Source organism: Hibiscus syriacus, unplaced genomic scaffold (genome assembly GCF_006381635.1).
Source record: "Hibiscus syriacus cultivar Baekdansim isolate YM2019G1 unplaced genomic scaffold, ASM638163v2 tig00110123_pilon, whole genome shotgun sequence".
NCBI classification, from domain to species: Eukaryota; Viridiplantae; Streptophyta; class Magnoliopsida; order Malvales; family Malvaceae; genus Hibiscus; species Hibiscus syriacus.
This window is the reverse complement of record NW_024062599.1, coordinates 1,871,110-1,892,722: the sequence shown is the minus strand read 5'-3', so window position 1 is coordinate 1,892,722 and position 21,613 is coordinate 1,871,110. Positions and strand designations below refer to the sequence as shown.

The following is a 21,613-nucleotide window of genomic DNA, read 5'->3' as shown; positions in this document are numbered from 1 at the left end:
GACATATGATCATTTTTCAGGAATTTACAAATAGTGGACTGAGTGACACTGCCATATGATGTAGCCTCCACCCATTTGGTATAGTAGTCAATCGCTATAAGAATAAACCGATGATTGATTGAAGCTTTTGGATGGATTTGGCCATTGACATCCATGCCCCACATCGAAAAGAGCCCTAGAGCTATCACATGAAGAGGACGAGACGAAAATTTATCTTATCCCCATATTTGGCATTTATGACATTTTCTGGCATAATTGATGCAATACTCTCCAATTGAACCAAAAGTATCTGCATCTCATGACTTGCCTTGCCATCATATGCCAATTTGCATGACTTCCACATACTCCGTCGTGTACATCCTCCAAAATCATCTTTGCTCTTCTGCATTTACACATATTAAACAAGATTTGATCATGACTTTCTTTGTATAAGACTTCTCCATCAAGAACGTATATGGCTTCCATTCTTCTGATTGTTCTTTTGTCAGTCTCAGTGGCTTCCTTTAGATAGCTTTGATTTTTGATGTATTACAGAATGTCATGGTATCATGGTGTTTTATCTTTTATCTATTGATTTAATAACAATGAGCGGGTACTCATATGATTGCATATCGATTGGCATCATGTCAGATTCCCCATAAGCCTTGAATGTTGTTGCCAATGTAGCTAAAACATCTGCATTTGATCCTCTTCTATTGGTATATGATGGAAAGTAACCTCATCAAATTATTTAAATATATCCGAATGAGCTTTCTATTCCATCAGTTTGGTATCTTTGTTTATCTCCTTGGAGTTGATAGATCACTAAGGCAGAATCTCTATACACCCTCAAAGTTTTATGTTCTGTCCAATAGCAGCTCGAATTCCTAAAACACAAGCTTCATACTCCTCCATGTTGCAATCAAAGTTCAATCTGCTAGTGAACAGATAATGATTGCCTTTGGGTGAGACCAAAATAACCCCAATGTCATGCCCTAACACATTTGATGCACCACGAAATGCATTTTCCAAGAGTTACATGTAGAAGTACATGTTCTTCTAAGATATGCCATTAAGTCTTCATCTGGAAGTTGAAGTCTAATGGTTCATAGTTTTCAGACGTTCTGCTTGCTAATAAGTCAGATATGCCACTTCCCTTTATAGTCTTTTGGCTCATATATTCAATGTCAATTTCAGATAGTAACATTTGCCATCAGGCTAACCTTCCAAGAGAGTAGGCACACGAATCATGAATTTTAACGGATATAACTTGGAAATTAACCAAGTGGTATGGTATATCATGTATTGTTTGAGTTTTTTGTAGCCCAGACTAGAGGTCAAGAAACTTTTTCAATGGGTGTAGATCTGGCCTCGCAGTTAGTGAACTTCTTGCTCAAGTAGTAAATGCTTATCTTTTCCTTCTAGATTCATCATGTTACCCCATGACATCCCATCGAATTCTCAATATGGATAGATAAAGGAATAAAAGTTTTCCTAGGATGGGAGACATTAAAACAAGAGTGTGAGACAAATACTCTTTTATTTTCATAAATGTGGTCTGACAGTCATCATCCCATGTTCCAGAATTTCTTTTGAAGAAGAAAAATTGGATCACCTTTGTCTATCAACTGGGATATGAACTGAGAAATGTAATTTAATCTACCCATAAAACCTCAAACTTCTTTCTATGTTCATAGAGAATGTATTCTGGATAGTTTCAAATTTATACAAATCAACCTCAATGTCTTTTTTGCTAACAATGAAGCCTAAATACTTCCCAAATGTTACTCTGAATGTGCATTTGTTTGGGTTCATCTTCAATTGAAACTTTCTCAATCTTTGGAAGGTTCCTCAGGTTCTCGACATGTCATCTTCAGTTTGTGCTTTGACAATCATGTCATCAAAATAAACTTCAATCTCCTTATGCATCATGTATTGAAACAAGGTTACCATAGCTCTTTGGTATGTTGCCCCAAATTCTTTAATCCAAAACCTTGTAACAGAATGTTCCCCACATTGTGACGAATGAGGTTTTCTCCATATCGTCTGAATGCATTTTAATCTAGTTGTACCCTAAGAATACGTCCATGAATGTGAAGAATGTGTTTTCGTGTTATTCACCAGAGTATCTATGTGCAGAAAGGGGAAGTTGTATTTAGGATTTGCTTTGTTGAGGTCTCGGTAGTCAACGCACATGCATACTTTTCCATCATTCTTTGGCACTGGCACGATGTTAGCCACCCATTATGGATACTTGGCTACTTGAAGGAAACCCACATCAAACTGCTTTATGACTTCTTTTGTCTTAAAGAGCATTTAAAGTCTCATCCTCAGTTTTTGCTGCACAATTTACATTATGGCTTGATTGACAATTTATGTACTATCATCCGTGTATACAAGGCATGTCTTGGTACGACCATGAAAACATATATTTGTACTCCCAAAGTAAGTCTATCAAGTTTTGCCTTTCTTTAGATGAGAGTGTCATACCAATTTTAATTTCTTTCTTTTTCTTCAGTTCCCAAGTTCAAGACTTCAATTTTCTCTTATTTGGCAATTTTTGTTTGTCTTCTTTCTCCACCAATTTTAATAACTCGGAAGGTAAGTTGCACTCTTCATGGTCACATTCATCATTTTCCCCAAGACATGTGAACTATTCAAAATCCACCTCCGGGTCAAATTATCATTGTACATCATGAATATCCAAAGACCTAAAAGGGAAATGAGAAAAAATATGTATATACGTGAGAAAAAATATCCCATAGAATGAAGAAAAGAAAAAAAATATATACAGAAGAATGTAAATGAAAAAAGAAAAAATGTTTGTAGGAAAGGAAATTGTATCTTTTATTGAAATATAATAAAAACAATTCATTAACCCTTACAAAAGATCACCTTTCCCCGGTATAGGAAATAAGGAAAGTTTGATTTTTACTCTAAAATAGATTTGAAAACCACATGTAGTTCTTTAGTCGTCCAGTTGTTAAGCATGAACCCCAACGATAATCGACAGATTCAAGATCTATCAATGTCTTCATGTCATTGTTGCTATAGCATTAATGCTCAAGTATTTTATTGCTTCTTCTATATCATGTAAGGTATCATTGATTCTTCCTCAAGAAATAACCACCAAACCTGAATGTGTTGTGTAGGGGAGGAAAAGACATTAGTTCCCATTGAACTTCTTCTCCAGTTAACCTTGCATTCCTTCTTCTTGGCATCTCTGAATCTTCTTTCTCTGTTGATGACTGGGATGATATCCAAGCCCAAATTGATCCAGCTTGGTAACAGGAAAAATGAGGCTGATTCTTTTGCAAAGCACTCCCGAACCATCTTCCTATCTTTGCGCCTTTATCCAAAGTCTGGATTTCCATCTTGGTGCATTCTGACAGTCTGGGTTTGGAAATCTTACCCCTTCAGCCACAAATATGGCATTAACAAACTCTAATGATCAAAAAAACCACTCCAGTCTTCTTATTCACATCTATGTAAGGGGCATCAGTGGACACTTGCCACTATGTATTCTTCAGCATTAATAATTATTAGATTCCCTCCAATAACAAACTTCACTTTCTGGTGCAGTATTGATGGTATTGCCCTAACTTGATGAATCCATGGCCTTCCTAAAGGCAGTTGTAAGAAGGTATAATGTTTTACTAGGAACTCTATGTGTATAAGGCAGGTCCAATGGTTAATGGTACTTCAATTTGTCAAGCTCCTCCCTCTTTGTCACGTTAAATATTCGGACCACACTCTGGCATGTCCTCATGGGAAGTATCCATTGTAGCCTCTTAACGGTGACAAAAGGCATTATATTAAGGGCAGAACCTTTGTCGATTAATACACTCGGTAAAGCGTTCCCCTATAATGAGTGATATGCAAGCTTTTTCCGGCCCTTCCTCTGGACGGAATCTCGCCATTAGAAAATGAGATGAGGTTATCAACTTGAATGTTGTTACCAGTCCATCTTATTGACTGATATGTCTTTTGGAACAAATATATGATTCAAGACCTTCAGAAGTTTTTTTTCTATGTGCCTCTAAACTCAGAAATAATGCCAACATTGAAATACGCGTTGTCAAGATATATAGTTATTCCATGATGTTGTATTCACTGTGTTTCAAGAACTTCAGAAACTTTATAGCTTCCTCTTCCTTTACAGGCTCGATCATTGCTAGTTCATCCCCTTTGAAAGTTTGAGCCTTCTTTGGGGTAAGCTAGACTTTTGGAAATAGTACTTCCCAACAGAATGCCCCATTTTATTAACAGAGCTCACTTAGCATTCATATTTCCAAGGAACGTTTGTTGTCTTATAAGAAAAATGTCTTGGTGTTTATTACCACCTTTGCTGGTGCTTTATCTGCCGTCTTTGCTTTGGGGCGATTATCAAATGATGACCACTCTGTATCCTTTGTCAGATGAATCCAGTAGCACAACCATCGACTTCTGGAGTGTCCTTGTTTTCTTAATAGAATTCAACTCTGTCATGTCATTAGCTGGATCAAATCTTTAAATTCATATCATTCTTGCACATCGTGTCCTTCTTCATTGTGATAACAACAATGAGTACCGTCTTGTATTCTAATGTGTTAGAATGCAGTGCGAGGTACCCCGCGTTTACATTTGCCTCCATACCGAAGCCAAAGGAGACTTACTTCGAAAATACTTGTTTTGACGCTCTTGCCTCTCTTCTCGATAATTGCATTAACCCATTTTCTTGGTGGTTGGGCAGAGGGTTCTGTACCACATTAGGTTTTCTGAGTTGTTGAAATGAATCTAGTTCCTATTGCGCATCCTTTGAACAATTCTCTTAAAAGTAAGGCAGTTTCAATAGCATGCCCCAGGACGCTCTGTGATACTCACAATGTGCATTTTCGTCATGCCACCTATGTATAGGGGCTTTATTGGTTCTACTGGGTATGATGACATCACATGTGTAAAAAGATGTTTGTAAAGTTCCTTGTATGTGATGGGAATCAAATCAAAATGCTCATTTTCCCTCCTTGGTTCCCTCGTATTGTCTAGAAGTACCTGACGGTACAACTGTAGTTGGTTTTGACTTAGAGATCGTAATACTTTTGTTGGTATTAAAAGTGTTGATGTTGATCTCCATCTCTCTTCTTCATGGGAGGTCTTCTGCTTAACTCACCTCCCTCTATTTTTCCTTGTTTAATGGTTATCTCAGCATCTCTCCAGCCATAACCAAACCATAGAAATTAGAGAAATTCCCAGATGTAATTGCAACCAATGCCCAAAGAAATAAGCCTTCAAAGTATGAACAAAAAGCTTCCTTGTCTCTTTTTATCCAACGGAGTATGAATCTGCATAGCTAAATCCTTCCATATGTATATTGTCTAAAGCTTTCATTATGCTTATTCTCTATACTTTGCATCATGACATGATCCCTCTTGTCATTGACATGCTTGTATTGTTCTAAGAAATACTTGGCGAGATCTTTCCATGTTCTGATGTGTGAACGGTTCAGTTGATTGTACCACAGGATGGCTGAACCCGATAGACTCTTCGGGAAGCAGTGAATTAGGAGTTGATCATTTTCCACGTATCCTGTCATCTTTCGATAGAACATGGTAATATGAGAAGGGTAACTTTTCCCATCGATTTCTCAAAATCTGGAACTTTAAACTTAGAAGGAATAATTAAATTCGGGATCAAACTTAGTTCCAGAGCATCAACTCTGTAATAATTATCTTTTCCCTTAATTATTTTCGTTTGATCTTTCAACAAATTAATTTTCTCATCCATCTTCTTTGCTTTGTCCTCTTCATCAAAATCTGGAATACGATAATCATTCGAATTATTTTAAGGATTAGTTACAGAAGCTTATGGTTTTTGTAGCAGACGAAACTTGTGCCTTTGTGGTAGATGAAACTTGTGCTTTTATAGCAGATGAGTCCCCTTGAAGTCCTTATAGGATTCTAGGTAATATAACCAACTGTGGGGTTGGTGGTACAGTTACCCCTTCAGATGCCCCTGTCCCAGGAGCATTCATTTGATTTAGGTCAAACAACCTTACAACAATCTAATCAACTAATGGCTCTTGGTTCCAGATGATGGAATCCAAGTATTTTTTGATTTTGACTTATTCTTTTCAAGATCCTTTTGTAATCTTAGCATGTTTTCTTCAAGTTGAGTGATCTTAGCTTCTATCTTTTTTTACATTGAACAAGTATTGTGAGGATGAGGTGTGTCTAATGCTTGAGGTGGTGCGTCCAGTTTTTTTTCTTTTTGATGAGACATTTTATGTTAGTTAAGTTATATATAAAGAAATGAAAATGCAAAATAAAAAATGTAGGAATGCATGATGCATGAAGTTTCCGAGGCACTGATCCAAACGTGTTTGTTATATAAATAATCTTTATTGGGACAAAAATGTTTTTCTAAGAGACCAAAAAACTCAAAGGTACATTTAGCTAGGTCCTCTAGACCCCGAACGACTTTAATAGGTTGAGAAATCTTCTTGCTTCATCTGTCACTGGATGAATACCTTGTCGAACCACTCCGACTTCTTTTTCCAAGCCATACAGGTGACGGGCTACTTTTTGTACATGCTCTAAAAAGTCTTGAATGACTACATCTCTAGCTTTCACCTTTTGCTGAGCCTGCTCCCAACGAAAACACCACTGAAGTCCTCCATAAAAAGGAACTATCTGAAGCTCACTTGCCTGCTTCTTGAATTTGTCTACAATGACCTCTAACTCAGATATAGTTCTATCATCATGTTCCTGCTGCTTTTGAAGGGATCTTTCAAAATCAGTTACCTTGGTTTTCAATTGTTTTTTCTGGTGTTAGCTTTCTAAAAAACTTCTTTGCGAAGTCTTTAATTGTTCTTTCACTGTCTCTCTTTCATCTTGTTCCTCGAACTTTCTTTTCATGCTGCTAGATTCACCTTTTCAGTACTCGAAAGACCTTTTTAAGCTGGAATTGCTCTGAACTTGCTCTTGATACCATTTTCTCTAATCTTCCAACTCAAAGCAGGCTTTTTTCTATTTATTTTCTAACATGTCTGCTCGATCCTTTTGAGTATTGGCATCTAACTTCTATTGGAATTTTTTAGCTTCGATTTCTCTTAGTCTTCGTTTCAATTCCTCTTTTTTGGCTTGAAATTCCTTCTTTGTTATCTCTAACTCAGAGGGAACTGGTTTAAGATGCTCTTTCATGGTTCTAATATCTTCATGATATGGTATGGGAACGGTGTCATTCTTCCTTAGCTTTCTCCATTCTATATAATCTGGAGTAAGCATGTCTTTAGCAACTATGACATCTATACAAAATATCTTCCTCCATGACTCGACTATATCTTTAACCTTCTTCTTGTAGTTGTCTTCATGGTATGCAAACTCTAATCCAAATATCTCATGTATAACTGGGACAAATTGGTGTGCCCCATACTGCCAAAGTGCTAAAAGCAGAGAATAACCAACTCCTCCCATAATCCGAGTAACATTATTACTCCTGAATCTCCACACTGATAAAGGATGTCACTATGGGTCAACCATGGGGCTCTCCATACAATGTCTTTATCTTGAAGGTGTATGAATACCTTTACCCATTTCTCATTCGGAATGCCTTCTCGCAACTTTTGTGTAAGGTTCCTCCAAAGGAGAGTAAATGGTGATAAATCGGTGGTAAAAAATCCAATCTATCTTCCTGAAATGACTATGAATCCAAACCTGAAGAAGTTGTGCGCATCTTATAAATTACCCTCCACCAGTCATTCTTCAATGGTTTAGTGAGCGAAAATTTTCAGCTAAGATTGCTGGCATTGGGTTTACTTGCTTAGGTAGTTGCTCGAACAGTTCCACCACAGCGGCCTCAATGTTTCCCAGTTTTTGGAAAGATAACCAAGCCATGGATACCCAGTGCGAAAAGGTCAATCACCTTCTATTCATCAGGATGATTCTTCATTAATATCTTGATGTGAGTCCAAGCAATTCCCTCTCCCTTTCCTTTATGTTGAATCCGGTCAGTTACCCATTTTTCATTAGCCCCTGCAACCCTTGCCAACCCATTTTTGAAAGGCTGATTTTTGATAAATTTGGTGTAGACCCTGTCCATTCTGATTTCTTCACAATGTAATAGAGTAGTGTACTCCTCAATTGTAGGCACCATGTCTTCTTGGTTGAATGTAAAACAGTTGTATCTCAGATTCCAAAATTGCACTAAGGCTCGAATTAAAGATTCATCTATCGTGACATAGAGCAGATGTATGATATCACCGTACCGCTGGCAGAACCTCTGTTTCCTTTCATTTTTCCATCTGTCCCAAATGCTCCACAATTCCTGAATATCATTTTGTTTGATACTGATAGAAGCATAACCAACCAGATCTGACACATAGTTACTTTGAAGACTGTCCCCTTTTTCCTTCTGAGTCATCTCTAACCATAGTCGAACCTCTGCATTTTTCACCTCTTGCATTATAATCCCTTTTTCCATTAATGAAAATTATTTGAGTTTAACGAACATTTTTTGCAGATCAACACCTCTTTAAATAATGAAATGATAAATAAAAGAAAACAAAAATTAAAATAAAATAAGCAAGTTAGTAAAAAATAATAATCAAAACAATAATAATCAAAACAATAATGAAAATAAAAATTCCTATCCCACATGCTACCAGACATGATATCTATCCTACATGTTAATTTTATGAACAAATCCTAACCGCGTATACTTCTAATTTGCATGCTTTGAACAGAAAGTAAAATAAGAACTAAAACAAGTATCCTAGGTTTTTGAAATGGAGTTTCAGGGTGGGCTCTAATTCCTTGCAACATCCTGGTTTAGGTTCTAAAAAAGGCTCCTTGGGCTTGCCAGACCCTCAGTCCTAAGCTCATTACAAGCTTATGTGGACCAAGTTAAACTCGAGAGGACACATTTCCTTATGTATGTACGAAGAATGAATTCACATGAAGACATAAGGTATATGCATCCCGAAAGTTACTTGCTAGGTTTATACGGAGAATAAATTCCCATGAAGGCGACACTTTCACCTCCACTTAAAAAAGGGTTTAGAGCTCGGGTATAGAGCATGAGATGAATTTTTTGAAAAACTGAAATCATTAAAAAACATCAGTGCAACTATTTATTTGGAAAATAATCAAAGGTAAATAATAAACATCGAAAAGATAAATTATAATTCAAACTTACAATTTTCTCTTAAGAAGACAACTGGAAATTAACTTTGGTCTACTCACTTACTTTCCCCAGCGGAGTCGCCAAGCTTTCGTAACCGTCCCTCAAGTTGGCCCAGAATCGGGTTTCGGCTTGAATTTAATGTTTTAGAGCCACCACCGATCATTAAAATTAAGTTGATCGTATACCTTATCCTACCATTTACTTGATCTACGTTTTACCAGAAATTAATCAGATTCGGAAGTCGATTACAGTCAGGGAAGGATTAACACCCTTGTACTGCCCTTTTGGTACCAATTTAATTTTTCGGTTGTCTTAATTGCGAAAATTAAAAGTTGACTTAAAATTAACAGTTCGATCTGAATTACTTACCCTTTGACGAATTTAAAATTATCCTAAAAAATCAAATTAATGATAGACAATAGAATAAAATAAAATTGAAATGAACTAATATTAAGATTAAAATAAAATACAAAAAATGAAATGAAATAAAAATTAAATAAATAAAAGAAAATTTAAATTAAAAGGATTAAATTGGAAATAATTAAAAGTTAGGGGTTAAATTGCAAAAGAAATAAAAAATGCATAGGGATCAAATTGAAATAATTCAAAATTCTAGGGCCAATTTACAACAGGTGACCAGAATGAATTACACTTCAAAATACTAGGGACTGTGAAAATAAGTTAAAATATTAAAATACTTCTAATTGCACTCTAGTCCTCCGTTATAAATACCCCAAAAATATAAAAAAAAATCATTTTAAACATATTCACTAAAAACAACAAAACCCTCTCCCTAAAACACTATCAACCCAAACTCCACCGGCCAATGGCCGACCAACCTCCGATGACCACCCGCCGCCCAAACCACCACTCCGACCACCGCCTCTGGTGGCCGAGAAAATCTAAACCTCCTCAAAATCTTCCCCTGATTTTCTAAACCCAAAACTGACCTGTAAACTTCCAAATAATGGCCCAATCTACGCAAATCTAAAAAATTATTTTCAGTTTTACCTTTGTTCGATGACGACCTTTTGCTTTCCCAGCGATCTTTCCTTCTCCTTGCAAAATCGAGGCTAAAGTTTAAGTTTTGTGATTGTTGTTGTAATATACGGAATGATTTCTTGGTATTTTGATGTTTCGGCACTTTTTGGTTTCTCTTGCTTATATCTCTGTGTATATTGCTATTTTTTTCTTAACCGTTTTTCATGATCTAATTGTTTTTAATCGCTTTCTCGATGTATTTCAGTGGTGACTTTTGTTGCTATGATTGTTGTTTTCTCGATTTTTCCTTGCCATATTACATATGTCCGACATGGTATTTATATAGCTCCCCTGATGGGGTTGTTTCCAGTTGCTTCAGTGGTCGTTCTCTCCGTTCTCAATTTACTCAGGCTGTCGACGTTGTTGGCCAGAAATCCTGGGATGGTTCAGTCCCAGGCTGCTCCGATTTGCTCTGCCGAAATCTCGGTCAGTTACTGTGCGTGGCTCTTGAGCTAGGATTTGATCTTGGCTGTTGGATTGGTTGCATGTCCAAAATCGTTTTACAATATATTATATGTTTTCAAAAACCATTTTTAAAACTACTATATATTATATGTTTTCAAAACCGGTTTTTAAAAAACTATATATTATATGTTTTCAACAATATTTTCAAAAACTATATTATATATCTTCAAAAACTATATATATTGTATATTTTTTGAAATTATTATATATATTATCATATATACTAAATAAGCCCCTTGAAGTCTCTGACGAAAATGGGTGTCTACAATATCATTATTGTATTTTTGTATATTATTATTGTATTATTCAAATCTCAAAATAAAGAAAATCAAATATACACTTGTTATAATCTTTAAACCCTAGTCGCTCTTTCCTTTTTCTTCTCCCTCTCTCCTTTTTTTTTCCTTTCTTTACGATTTGTATCATTTTCTTTAAAATAAAGGATATTAAATATGCAGTGAAGGCAAATTGGGACTTACCTGCAACCTCATTTACGCAACCAACTAATCTTCTTGATAATACAGGTGCCATCAACTTATAAAAATCTCTGACTAAATTGATTGGTCAGTAATCTTCTACACTTGACAGAGAGGAAAATTGTTTACTTCAAGAACTCGGTATGTAACATACATGATCGTGATTTCTGGCTCATTTTCGTTACAGTGGAGCTTGAATCCAGGGTATCCGCAGCATGCCGGCCGATTCAAGTCCAATCCCCAAAAAGGATAATCGATATTCAAGATGCTTCCACAACTAGGTCGAACATTGTAGCTCAAAAAGCTATTGGTAAACACTTATTTGGGAGAGAAATTGAAGAACAAGCTTAGGATGAAGATGAAGAAGGAAGAGGGATGCTTTTTTCGGAGAGAAGAGAGTTATTGGAAGTGGTTGGACATGAAATGAAAAGGTCAAGATGAATTGGTGTTTTATCTTCATAATCAAAGTAGTTGGTCTTTTACGAATTTCAAGTTTAAAATTTTCCATAGGAAGCTTCTGTTGCAGGTCATGTTTCATCTCTATTGCAATGAAATATAAAAAAACGTTTGGTAGCTAAGAAAATGTGGGGTGAAAGAGAAGGAAGATGGGGTTGGGTTGAAGAAGAAGAAGAATCGGTCAAATAACCAGTTTTGGTGGTCAATGGTCCAACTCAACATATAACAGTTTAGCTGTATTTTTTGTCATGCATATTAACGGCCGTTAGTATTGAGTGACTATTTTATAATAAATGATAATATTAGTGACTGATTTGTGATTTTTTAAACATCAGTTGTAAAAACAAACACTGTCCCAAATATGAGTGACCATTACGATAGTTTAACCTATAGTTTTAGGCTATTTGGGTTAAAATTATGTAAGTCAACAACCTCTATGGGCACTTCCTTTAACCTCGACCCATTGGACACAAACATTTCGCACAACCCATTATCATCTTCGAGTTCGGTAGGCCTTTTCATCTCTAAGCTCATTATATCTGACCCTGATCCAAAAGTAATGGGCACGTCGTGGAGTAGAGTTTCAGTAAAGCACGAATGTTTATCTCCGTCATTTCCCTTTCAGCTTCTCTGCACTTTGTATTGGAACTAATTGATTGGATAGCCGCACACTATTGTCTGACACGATATTATTTCCTCGGAATCAGCAAGAGCAACATAATCATTCTCCTCAAAGATAGGAACTGAAACGTCTTTCAACTCATCATTGCTCATGTCGCACGAAAAAACCCCATCACTGAAGAACCGATTGCCGTCTTATTCTTCCGTTTTAATCTTGATTCTGTGGATGCATCAATTTACGAGTCTGGAAACAATATCCAGGATAACTGACACGTTTTGGACTGTTAGCAGCATTTTGGCTATATCGGATTTTAAGATTCTTAGTATCCTCATCCAACGAGATAAACTCTCCCTATCTACTAGCTAGTTCTTGAAAAACAATTTGTTCCACACTATCAGGGAACGTCTTCCAGAGCTGCCCAGACTTTCACTCTTTCTTTTTCCATCATCCCTCTAGCAATTCCAATTCATCGAACCAAAGATTGATAAGCTTCTCTTTTTGCCCATACTTTAGCTCGGTTTTCCTTTGATGAATATCCGATGATAAACATCAACCCATACCAAGGACACACTAAACCGTCAATACCATCGGACCTTAGGGAATTTGTACCAAATCAGGATTGAACATATTCTTAATCTTCCCAACCAAACAACCGACCCTCCACTCAGATTCCACTTTTGGAATAGCTACGAGGGTGGAATGCTCTACGCCTCTACCTCATGCTTTGATGACCTTTGACCCCCAAGCTGCACTGTAAGCATCTCATGGTACTTTCCACCTCCCTCCACATTTCCAGGTTCCCAGGTATTTCCAGTCTGTTCACTGGCTTGATCCCCTAGCAATATTTCCTTGAAAGATCTGGAATCACTCAGAGCCCAACTGTGCTTCTTGGATGACTGTGCAACTTCAGCCTTTTCTGGTAAGGTGTTTACTTTGTTGAAAGCGTGAAAAACACTAATCTCAAATCCATTTGCTGTAAATGAGCCAAATCAAAATAATAGTATTGTTGAGCTCGACTCGGCTCTAAAATTTTAAGGTTTCACACTACTCGAGAACTCACAAGTTTAAAATGATCAAACTCGACTCGAATACGTAATAAAAGGTTTGAAACTCGACTTGACTTAAAGCTCATGAGGTTAAAATTTTTAAGCTCCATTCGAAATCAAAAATTGAAGCTCGAATCAAACTCCAACCTAAACATTAAATATAAGAAATCCTTATATTATTTTTTAATAAAAAATAACATATAAATGTTAATATCATTAATAATTTAATTTAAAAAAATCTAAAATTTTAATATATATTTTTTATCAAGTAGTCCATGAGCTTTTCGAGTAGAGTATCAATTAGTTTGTTTCATCTCATTAAGAATTCGAGTTGAGTCGAGCTCGAGTCCATTCGATTTGAGTATTGACTGAGTTTTGATCGAGTTGATATCGAATAACTCGTGATCTGTCTCGTCTCAGTTAGATTCCTATATTTTACATGAAATCAAAATTTATTTAATAAATGTTTATGGATTAAAATGGATTCTAACCTATGATATCTGTATCGCATATAACCTACCCGTATTGCAATTAGTTTCTCACATATCGATAGTAAAATTAAATCATGATCAACAACAAAAATGCAATTGAAAAAAAATCAAATGAAAAGTATTTTCTTTTCAAATAGTGATTCGATATAAATCGTTAATGAATATTTTTTTTCAATTATATATGTAGATCTCGTATTATGAAAAATAAATGCGAAAAAAGAAAGAAAAAAAATGGTGTTTGCCATGATACATTTTCTAGGATGCATGCTTGTATCCCAAGGAAGCATGGCCTAGGGTTTTGGAATATTACAACAGGAAATTGAATTTGTTATATAGCAGTGTGAGAAGGGCATGCATGCATGGTCATTGCCCATTGTGTTGTTCTTGAACTCTATTCTCATAGTTTGAGCCTTCATTATCTGTCATCTGACCATGTGAATTATAGTTCCCTGGAATTTCCATTTGCTGCTGCTCATTTGCTACCATTTCTGCCATCTCCTGATGCCCCACCATTCCATGCTGCAAAAAGATTACGGTTACGAACGTTATCGATTGTCGGTTTTTGGATGTAATTGAGATTATTGTGAATGAACGAAATCTTAAGATAATGAATTATGAACCTGAACATGGGAATATAAGTTTGGTGGCATAGAATTGGACTGAAGCCCTGCAGAAGCAAAAGACTGAGGCCATGGTATGAAATTTTCGGCATTCGGGTTCGAGACGTGGCATTGATCTCCTCCCATGTTGTTTGGATCAACATTTGATATGCGTCCTTGCAGCAATGGATCGTACACAGTCGATGAAAGATCCCTGAGAGAATTTAAAGATGCTGAAGCATCGAAGATTTGGGATTGGTTTTGGCCATTATCAGGGAGCTGCCAATTGACGACCTCATTCTCGAAGGAAGGTAATCCTTGCTGCTAACAAAAATCGTAAAACGAACATGAAAGATAAAAATAATCCGTAGCTTTTATCTAACTTTAAGTAACCAAAACTACCTGTATAGGAGATGGATCATAAGAAGATATATGGTTGCTCAATATGTATTCCTGTAAACCAAAGCTATGGACAATTCATGTGAAAAGAAAAATAAAATTCTGTAACAATAATGATAACAACAATAACAATGATTCCGACCTTTCGTTGCACAACATTTCCTAATGTTTCAACAAGATGTTTCTCACAAGATTCAAGCTCAGCCATCGATGTGAACCTAAAAGGATCAGGTTCATATGTCCTGTATTTGAAGAATCAATAAGTTATTAATTAGCCCAAACTTGAAAAATGTTAGATTTAAATTTTATTTAAAAAAATCTTAATATACATGTATCTAGTGATGTATTAAGGAGTTTGACAGGAATGTTTGCCCCTTACAAATTTTAATTTTTCATATAATTTTATTGAATATATTTTATTCCTAATTTCTTTTTAAGTTTGTATTTTATATAAAATCTTATGTCTATCCCTATAACTAAATATACCTTAGTTGTTCTTCAACCATTTGAAGTTGTTGTTGTAACCTTACAATTTCTTGCTGGATTTCCTGTATAAAACATTAATTAACACAAATAAAAAAAAAATAAATAATATAGAACAAACACAGCATGTTTATGATACCTTAAAATCAGAGTTAAAGGATGTTGGACTGTTTTGCGTAAAAATACATGAAAAGAAAAGAGACAAAAAGAAAAAAAAAATTCCCCGTTAGATAATGTATTTAAACATATTTTCAAAATGAAGAAAATGAAATTATCTCAAAATATAGAGAGAGGAAAAGGTTGACAAACTTGGCAAGTTGAAGAGCAATATCATTTTCACTCCTTAGCTGCTGGAGAATCCTAAGCAAATACTGCAAAAATACAGAATTTCATGAACTGAGGTTCCATATAATTTCATTTTCATGGAAAATATCATATACTAACAATGAGTCATTTTCCTTACCTCTTTGTTTTGGATATCACTGCAATTTAAACAAAACATTAGCTTTAACATATGAATTTCAAGTTTTAAGGAGAAATTAAAACTATAGGGAAAAAGGGGTTGAAGGACATACGGATGTCTGATTTGTTCAGGGAAAATCACAGCACTGCAAAAAAAATAATAATAATGGAGATATTACCAAATCAACATGTGAAATGAAGTATATATCAGCTTGAAACTAGCATTCAACACTATAAAATGGTGAAGAAATTACTGTTCTCTTTCTCTATCGGGGAGATTAATGTAACGCATAAAGACATCCTCGATCCTGGTATTTTCATAGAAAAAGGATAAATACATGTCAAACATTTATGTAGCTTCTTTAAACATTTAAAAGTTGGAGAAAAACAAAGCTAATTCTATTTTAGTTTATTGGAGCATCAGCGTGCATGGATTCTTTCATGCATGCACATGGCTTTACGTAGACTTGGATTATTTGAATATGAACATAAAAGTATGATTTTTTTGAATATATAAAAAAGAAAACTGTTATATATATATATATATAAGGAAATGAGAAAAAAAAGGTGAATGAAGCAATAAAAAATGGAAATGTAGGGGGGAATGAATGAAACCTTCTTCTTCCAGAAAAATGGCTAATACGACCAGAAGGAGAGAACATGATAAGAGCAATATCAATATCACAAAGGATGGAAAGTTCATAAGCCTTTTTAATCAACCCATTCCTCCGTTTGGAAAAAGTGACCTGACGATTGGTGTTGTTTTCTATTCTCTTAATCTCCAGCTTAACACGTCCCATACCTCTTTCTTCCTATAAACCCTAAATATTCTCTGTACCCCAAAATGGAAACTTCTTTCTTCTTCTTTTGTTGGTTTGAAAACCCTAATCCGAATATATTTCTAGAACAAGGCAAAATCTAAGGGATGAGGAATTGCTATTTGGGTATATATATTGAGGAAGGGGAAAACAGAAAAGAAAGGGGCCTTAAAAAAAGGGGTTGTGGTTAGGGAAATAGAGAGGGAGGGGGAAATGGTTAAAAATGGATGGGAGAGGACATTTGAGTGTGAGATATTTAAGGATTTATTATTGTGAGAGGAAATGATCATAAATATTGAAACTAAATATTTATATTTCCATGCTGGCACAATTTTTTTTCTATTCCTTAATTTGTGTTCTTTTTGGTTGCTGGTCTATGAAAATTATTAATTGGTCGAGTGGTGCTTATATTATTTTATTTTGTGTGAGTTCAAATTTTGATATTTATCTTAAAAATATAATACTTTTATTTAATTAAAAAAGTATAATTTATTTTTATTGAGTCCGAAAGGTCTAATTTTGTTTTAGATTTGAGAAAATATGTTAATATAATTTTTTAATATTTTGATTTATAATACCAAAAATGAATTTTATTTAAAAATCATTTTTGTATTATATTAATTAATTTTAATTATATAAATATATTATTTATAATTATATTTACAACTTAAAAATGAACTCATTTTAAATTAATGAGATAAATACCAAAGTTTGATTTCATTTTAAATTATTTGTAGAGTCTTCTCTTTGTCGTCGTTCTTCAATATTTGCTTTGAGTTTCGCATGACTTGCTATAATCTTTGCTTCATTTTTCTTCTTTGTTTCTGCAAATAAGAATTGTTTTATGTCGATGTTCTAAATTCCGATGGTAGTGTCGGCACATGTTTTCGTCCGAATTTAGCACATAATATTTATATGTTACTTTATACTATTATTATAGTATATAGTGTATATGTATTACATAATATGTACATACTATATTATATACTATAATTGTATAGCATATATTATACATATTAATTCATTTTTCATTTCATTTACAGAATCGGGCCCTAAACCCAAATACAAATGTTACACAATCAAACCCAGCAGCCCAAGTACAAGTGAAACCCCATAGACCCGGATCCAGTCCAGACCTGATCCGTGATCCAGGCCCAATGACAACCCGACCCGAACCAGTCCATCATGAGGGTTAGGGTTGCTCTTCTTTTGCCTCAGCCACCAGCAGCATCCACCGTTGGATCTAGATGAGATCCAACGGTCCATAGTGAAGTCAGCTAGGGTTTCACATTTTTCCTTTAGCGTCGCACGTTCCTGATAGGTCCAACATCGCACGGCTCTTGGAGAGTCCCTATTCTAGTGGCAACAAACTCATTCTTCGGTTTATTCGGCATTTTGAAGGCCACAAGAAAATCAAACTGAAAACAAAGCAAGGATTTTAGTTCATATAGGACTCTAATCTATATAAAATAGACAATCCTAGGATTATAAATACGCATGTAAACAATACAAATAAACATGAAAGCACAGAGGAAACACGAAACAAAAAGCCAGGAAATCATTGTAACTTTCGAAAGGAAAAAGAGAAATAAAAGGTATTTTTCTACCTATTTCGGCTTTGCATGTGTGGGACATTGCTCGTCATTTTTTGACTGAAAAAATATCAAAGAGCCGATGAACGAGGGAGGGGTTTTCGAAAGATCTTCTCTAGATCTAGCCTTCCTCGAGGCCTTTTTGTGAAAACCGATTTGATTTTTGAAATAAGGGAATCGAAGGCTTTAAAAAAAATGCAAAAAAAAAAAAAATCAGCCACCGCCGATGAACGGCGGTCAACGAGGCCGTGGCCAACCGGTTTCTAGGTTTCACGGCCGTGTTCTTCATTTTTATGAAGAACACGATGAACATTTCAGAGGTTTTTTTGGCTTTGGTTTTGATCCATTTGAGATGGGGGAAGAAATGATTTGTGTTTATGGAAATTGGTATTTATAGTACCCGCCGACCCGACCCGTGACCAAATCCAACCCAAGAAGGATTCACGTGTTTTTGTGAAACAAAGGGGGGAATTACATTTTCGATCTCCCGTTTTTAAAACTTTCATTTTGACCACAAAATAAATTTTAGTCCTGAATTCCTCTTAAAATTGATCTTCAATTTTATTTTTCTTTCAATCTAGCCCTTTTATTATTATTATTATTATATATTTTTATTTTTATTTATTATTATTATTATTATTATTATTATTATTATTATTATTATTATTATTATTATTATTTCTCCCTAATGTTTTATTTATATGTATATATATTGTATTTATTTTATTTTTTATTTTTTCCTCCCTTTTTTTTATTTTTGTTTTTTCTTATTATTTATTTTTTATCTAACACATTTTTATTTACATATATATTTTTATATTTTCATTCTTTATTTTATTTGTTTTCCTTCTTTTCATTTTTATTTCGTATGTATATATTTTATTATTATTATTCCCTTTTTATTTTTATTTATTAAATACTATATTTTAATATATATACATATATATTGTTTTTCTTTTCTTTTTTAAAATTTTATTTTCTATTTCCTATTTTTTCATTTTCGTTTTTTTTATTTAATTCTTTTTTTCATCTTATTCTATTTTGTTTTATTATTATTTTTTATTTTGTATTGATTATTATTTAGCTATTTTTTAGGATTTTTATGTTTTTTATTTTACTTCTTTTCTTTATTATAGCAATTGTTTATATTTAATTTTGCAATTAGTATTCTCATGTTTATGCATTTTTTATTTAAATTCGATTCTGTGCTTTGTTACATCAAACACTTTTCTTGACTTTTTAAGGGTGTTAAAATCCATTAAAAGTAAGTAATTTGGATCATATTTTACCTTTTACTTAACTTATCATTTTCATAATTAAGACAACTTGAAATTAATTAATACCGAAAGGGTAGTTCAAGGGTGTTAATCCATCCATGATTGTAACCGACTCTCGAATCCTACATATCTTTGGTAAGATGCAAATCAGGTAAGAAATTAAGGTGCCTGATCAACCCATTTTTTCTTAAAATAAATGATCGGTGGAAACTCTAACCATTTTATTCAAGTCAAAGTCCAATTCCGGGCCCACCCGAAAGACGGCCGCGACAGCTTGGCGACTCTGTCGGGGATAGGTAAGTGAGACAGACTAAGGTTAATTTTCAGTTGTCTTTTTAAGTAAAAGGGTAAGTTTAAATTTTAAGGTAACTTTTTTTATGCTTGTTACTTACTTTTGATTAACTTTTCAAATAAATAGTTGTACTGACGATTTCTTTCAATGGTTTCAACTTATCAAACTTGTTTTTCCATCTAAGGCTCTATACCCGAGCTTTGAATCCTATTTAAATAGGGGTAAAAGCCACACCTTCGTGAGAATTTATTCTCCGTACGGGCATAGGGAATGTATCCTCTCGAGTTTAACTTAGTCCACATGAGCTTGTAATGGCTTAAGACTAAGGGTCTGATAAGCCCAAGGAGGCACCTGTAAAGAGAACTCGGGTACCTTCTTTAGAACCTAAACCGGGGGGATGATAGAGAATTAGAGCTACCCCAAAGCCCCATTTCAAAACATAAGATGTTTTTACTCATGCAACTTTTCATTTATTTTTAGTTTCATCGTTATTATCTTTTATCTTACTAACTTGTTTCCTTTTCTGTTTATCTTTTTAGCATTTGCATCATATAAAGAGGCCATTGATCTATAAAATGTGTTTGTGATACACAAATAATATGCAATAATGGACAAAGGGGTTGTAATACAAGAGATAAAAAATGCCTAAGTACGACTATGGTCCGAAAAGACCCAGAAATAAAAGGGAGACATTCTTCAAGGAAGCTATGTGTCAGAACTGGTTAGCTACGCCTCTGTTAGCCGAAAGCAGAAATATGTACAAGAGCTACGGAACATTTGGGACAGTTGGAAGATTGATCGAAAACGGAAGTTCAGCCAGCGGTATGGTGACATTGCACTCTTACTTTATGTCAAGACTAATGAGCCCTTAATCAGAGCCTTGGTTCAATTATGGAATCCGGGGTACAACTGTTTCACCTTGAACCAGGGGGACATGGTGCCCACAATCGAGGAGTATACTATATTGCTGCTTTACGATTGCATCAGATTGGAGCGAGCCTATATCAAGCCCATCAAAAGTCAGCCTTTCAAGAACGGACTAGAAAAAGTTGCAAGAGTAGATGAAAAATGGGTAACTGACCGACTCCGACACAAAGGTAGCGGGGAAGGAATTGGGTGGATCCATATCAAGCAACTGATGATGAACCACCCCGATGAATGGAAGGCAATAGATCTCTTCGCACTGGGCCTTTATGGTTTGGTTATCTTCCCGAAGACTTTGGGGTGCATTTATACAGCTGTGGTGGAACTATTTGAACAACTCTCGAGGAGAGTAAATCCAACACCATCAATCTTAGCTGAGACCTTTCGCTCTCTCAACCAATTACAGAAAGACTGGCGAAGGAAGAATCATAGGGTGCACTCACAATGACATTCTCTTCCGATATGGGGATTCAAATACTATGACATTACTTGGACTGTGGGGAGGATTTGGATATTCTCCACTTCTGGCACTCCAATAGTTTGGAGCACACCAGTTTGTCCCTACAACATACGGAATATTTGGGTCAGAATTAAATTATTCCCTTGCAATATCCAGCTAAGAAGGAACAGGATTAAGATGCTCTTCCATGGTCCGGTGTCCTTATTATCTGGCACTGGGATGTTGTCATTTATCCTTAACCTCCGCCATTCCAAATAGTCCTGAGTAAGCATATCCTTGGCAGCCACGACATCCATTCAGAACACTTTCTTCCATGACTCAACCACTTCCTTGACCATTTTCTTGTAGTTGTCCCCATGGTATGCAAATTCTTAGTGGAAGATATCAGTGGAAGTTAGATGTCGATACTCAGAAGGATCGAGCAGACAAGTTAGAAAATGAATAGAAGAAAACTTGTTTTGAACTTGAAGACTTGAGAAAAGGATATCGAGAACAAGTCCAGAGTAACTCCAATCTTAAAAGACTTCTAAGTAGTGGAAATGCGAAGCTAGCAGCCTGAAGAGGAAGTTTGA

General features: G+C 35.0%; 1 protein-coding gene across 1 annotated transcript; it reads right to left on the bottom strand.

Moving 5' to 3' along the window:
• Positions 1–14,008: 14,008 nt before the first annotated feature.
• Positions 14,009–16,503, bottom strand: LOC120215536 (agamous-like MADS-box protein AGL104). The gene is made up of 11 exons (XM_039213196.1): positions 16,294–16,503; positions 15,933–15,986; positions 15,792–15,824; positions 15,680–15,698; positions 15,526–15,587; positions 15,356–15,383; positions 15,220–15,281; positions 14,876–14,975; positions 14,734–14,787; positions 14,356–14,658; positions 14,009–14,254 (listed from the first exon to the last, which is right to left on the bottom strand). Exons 1-11 carry the CDS (start codon positions 16,476–16,478, stop codon positions 14,099–14,101), a joined length of 1,056 nt encoding a protein of 351 aa, XP_039069127.1. The 5' UTR covers positions 16,479–16,503; the 3' UTR covers positions 14,009–14,098.
• Between the last annotated feature and the right edge of the window lie 5,110 nt (positions 16,504–21,613).

Excerpts from the sequence above, each read along its gene's own strand:
- LOC120215536 (XM_039213196.1), bottom strand. The coding sequence starts at position 16,478 with ATGGGACGTGTTAAGCTGGAGATTAAGAGAATAGAAAACAACACCAAT. Across the intron at positions 15,987-16,293 it reads CATTTTTCTGGAAGAAGAAG|GATCGAGGATGTCTTTATGC; the intron begins GTTTCATTCATT and ends TGAAAATACCAG. Across the intron at positions 15,282-15,355 it reads CCTTTAACTCTGATTTTAAG|GAAATCCAGCAAGAAATTGT; the intron begins GTATCATAAACA and ends TGTTTTATACAG.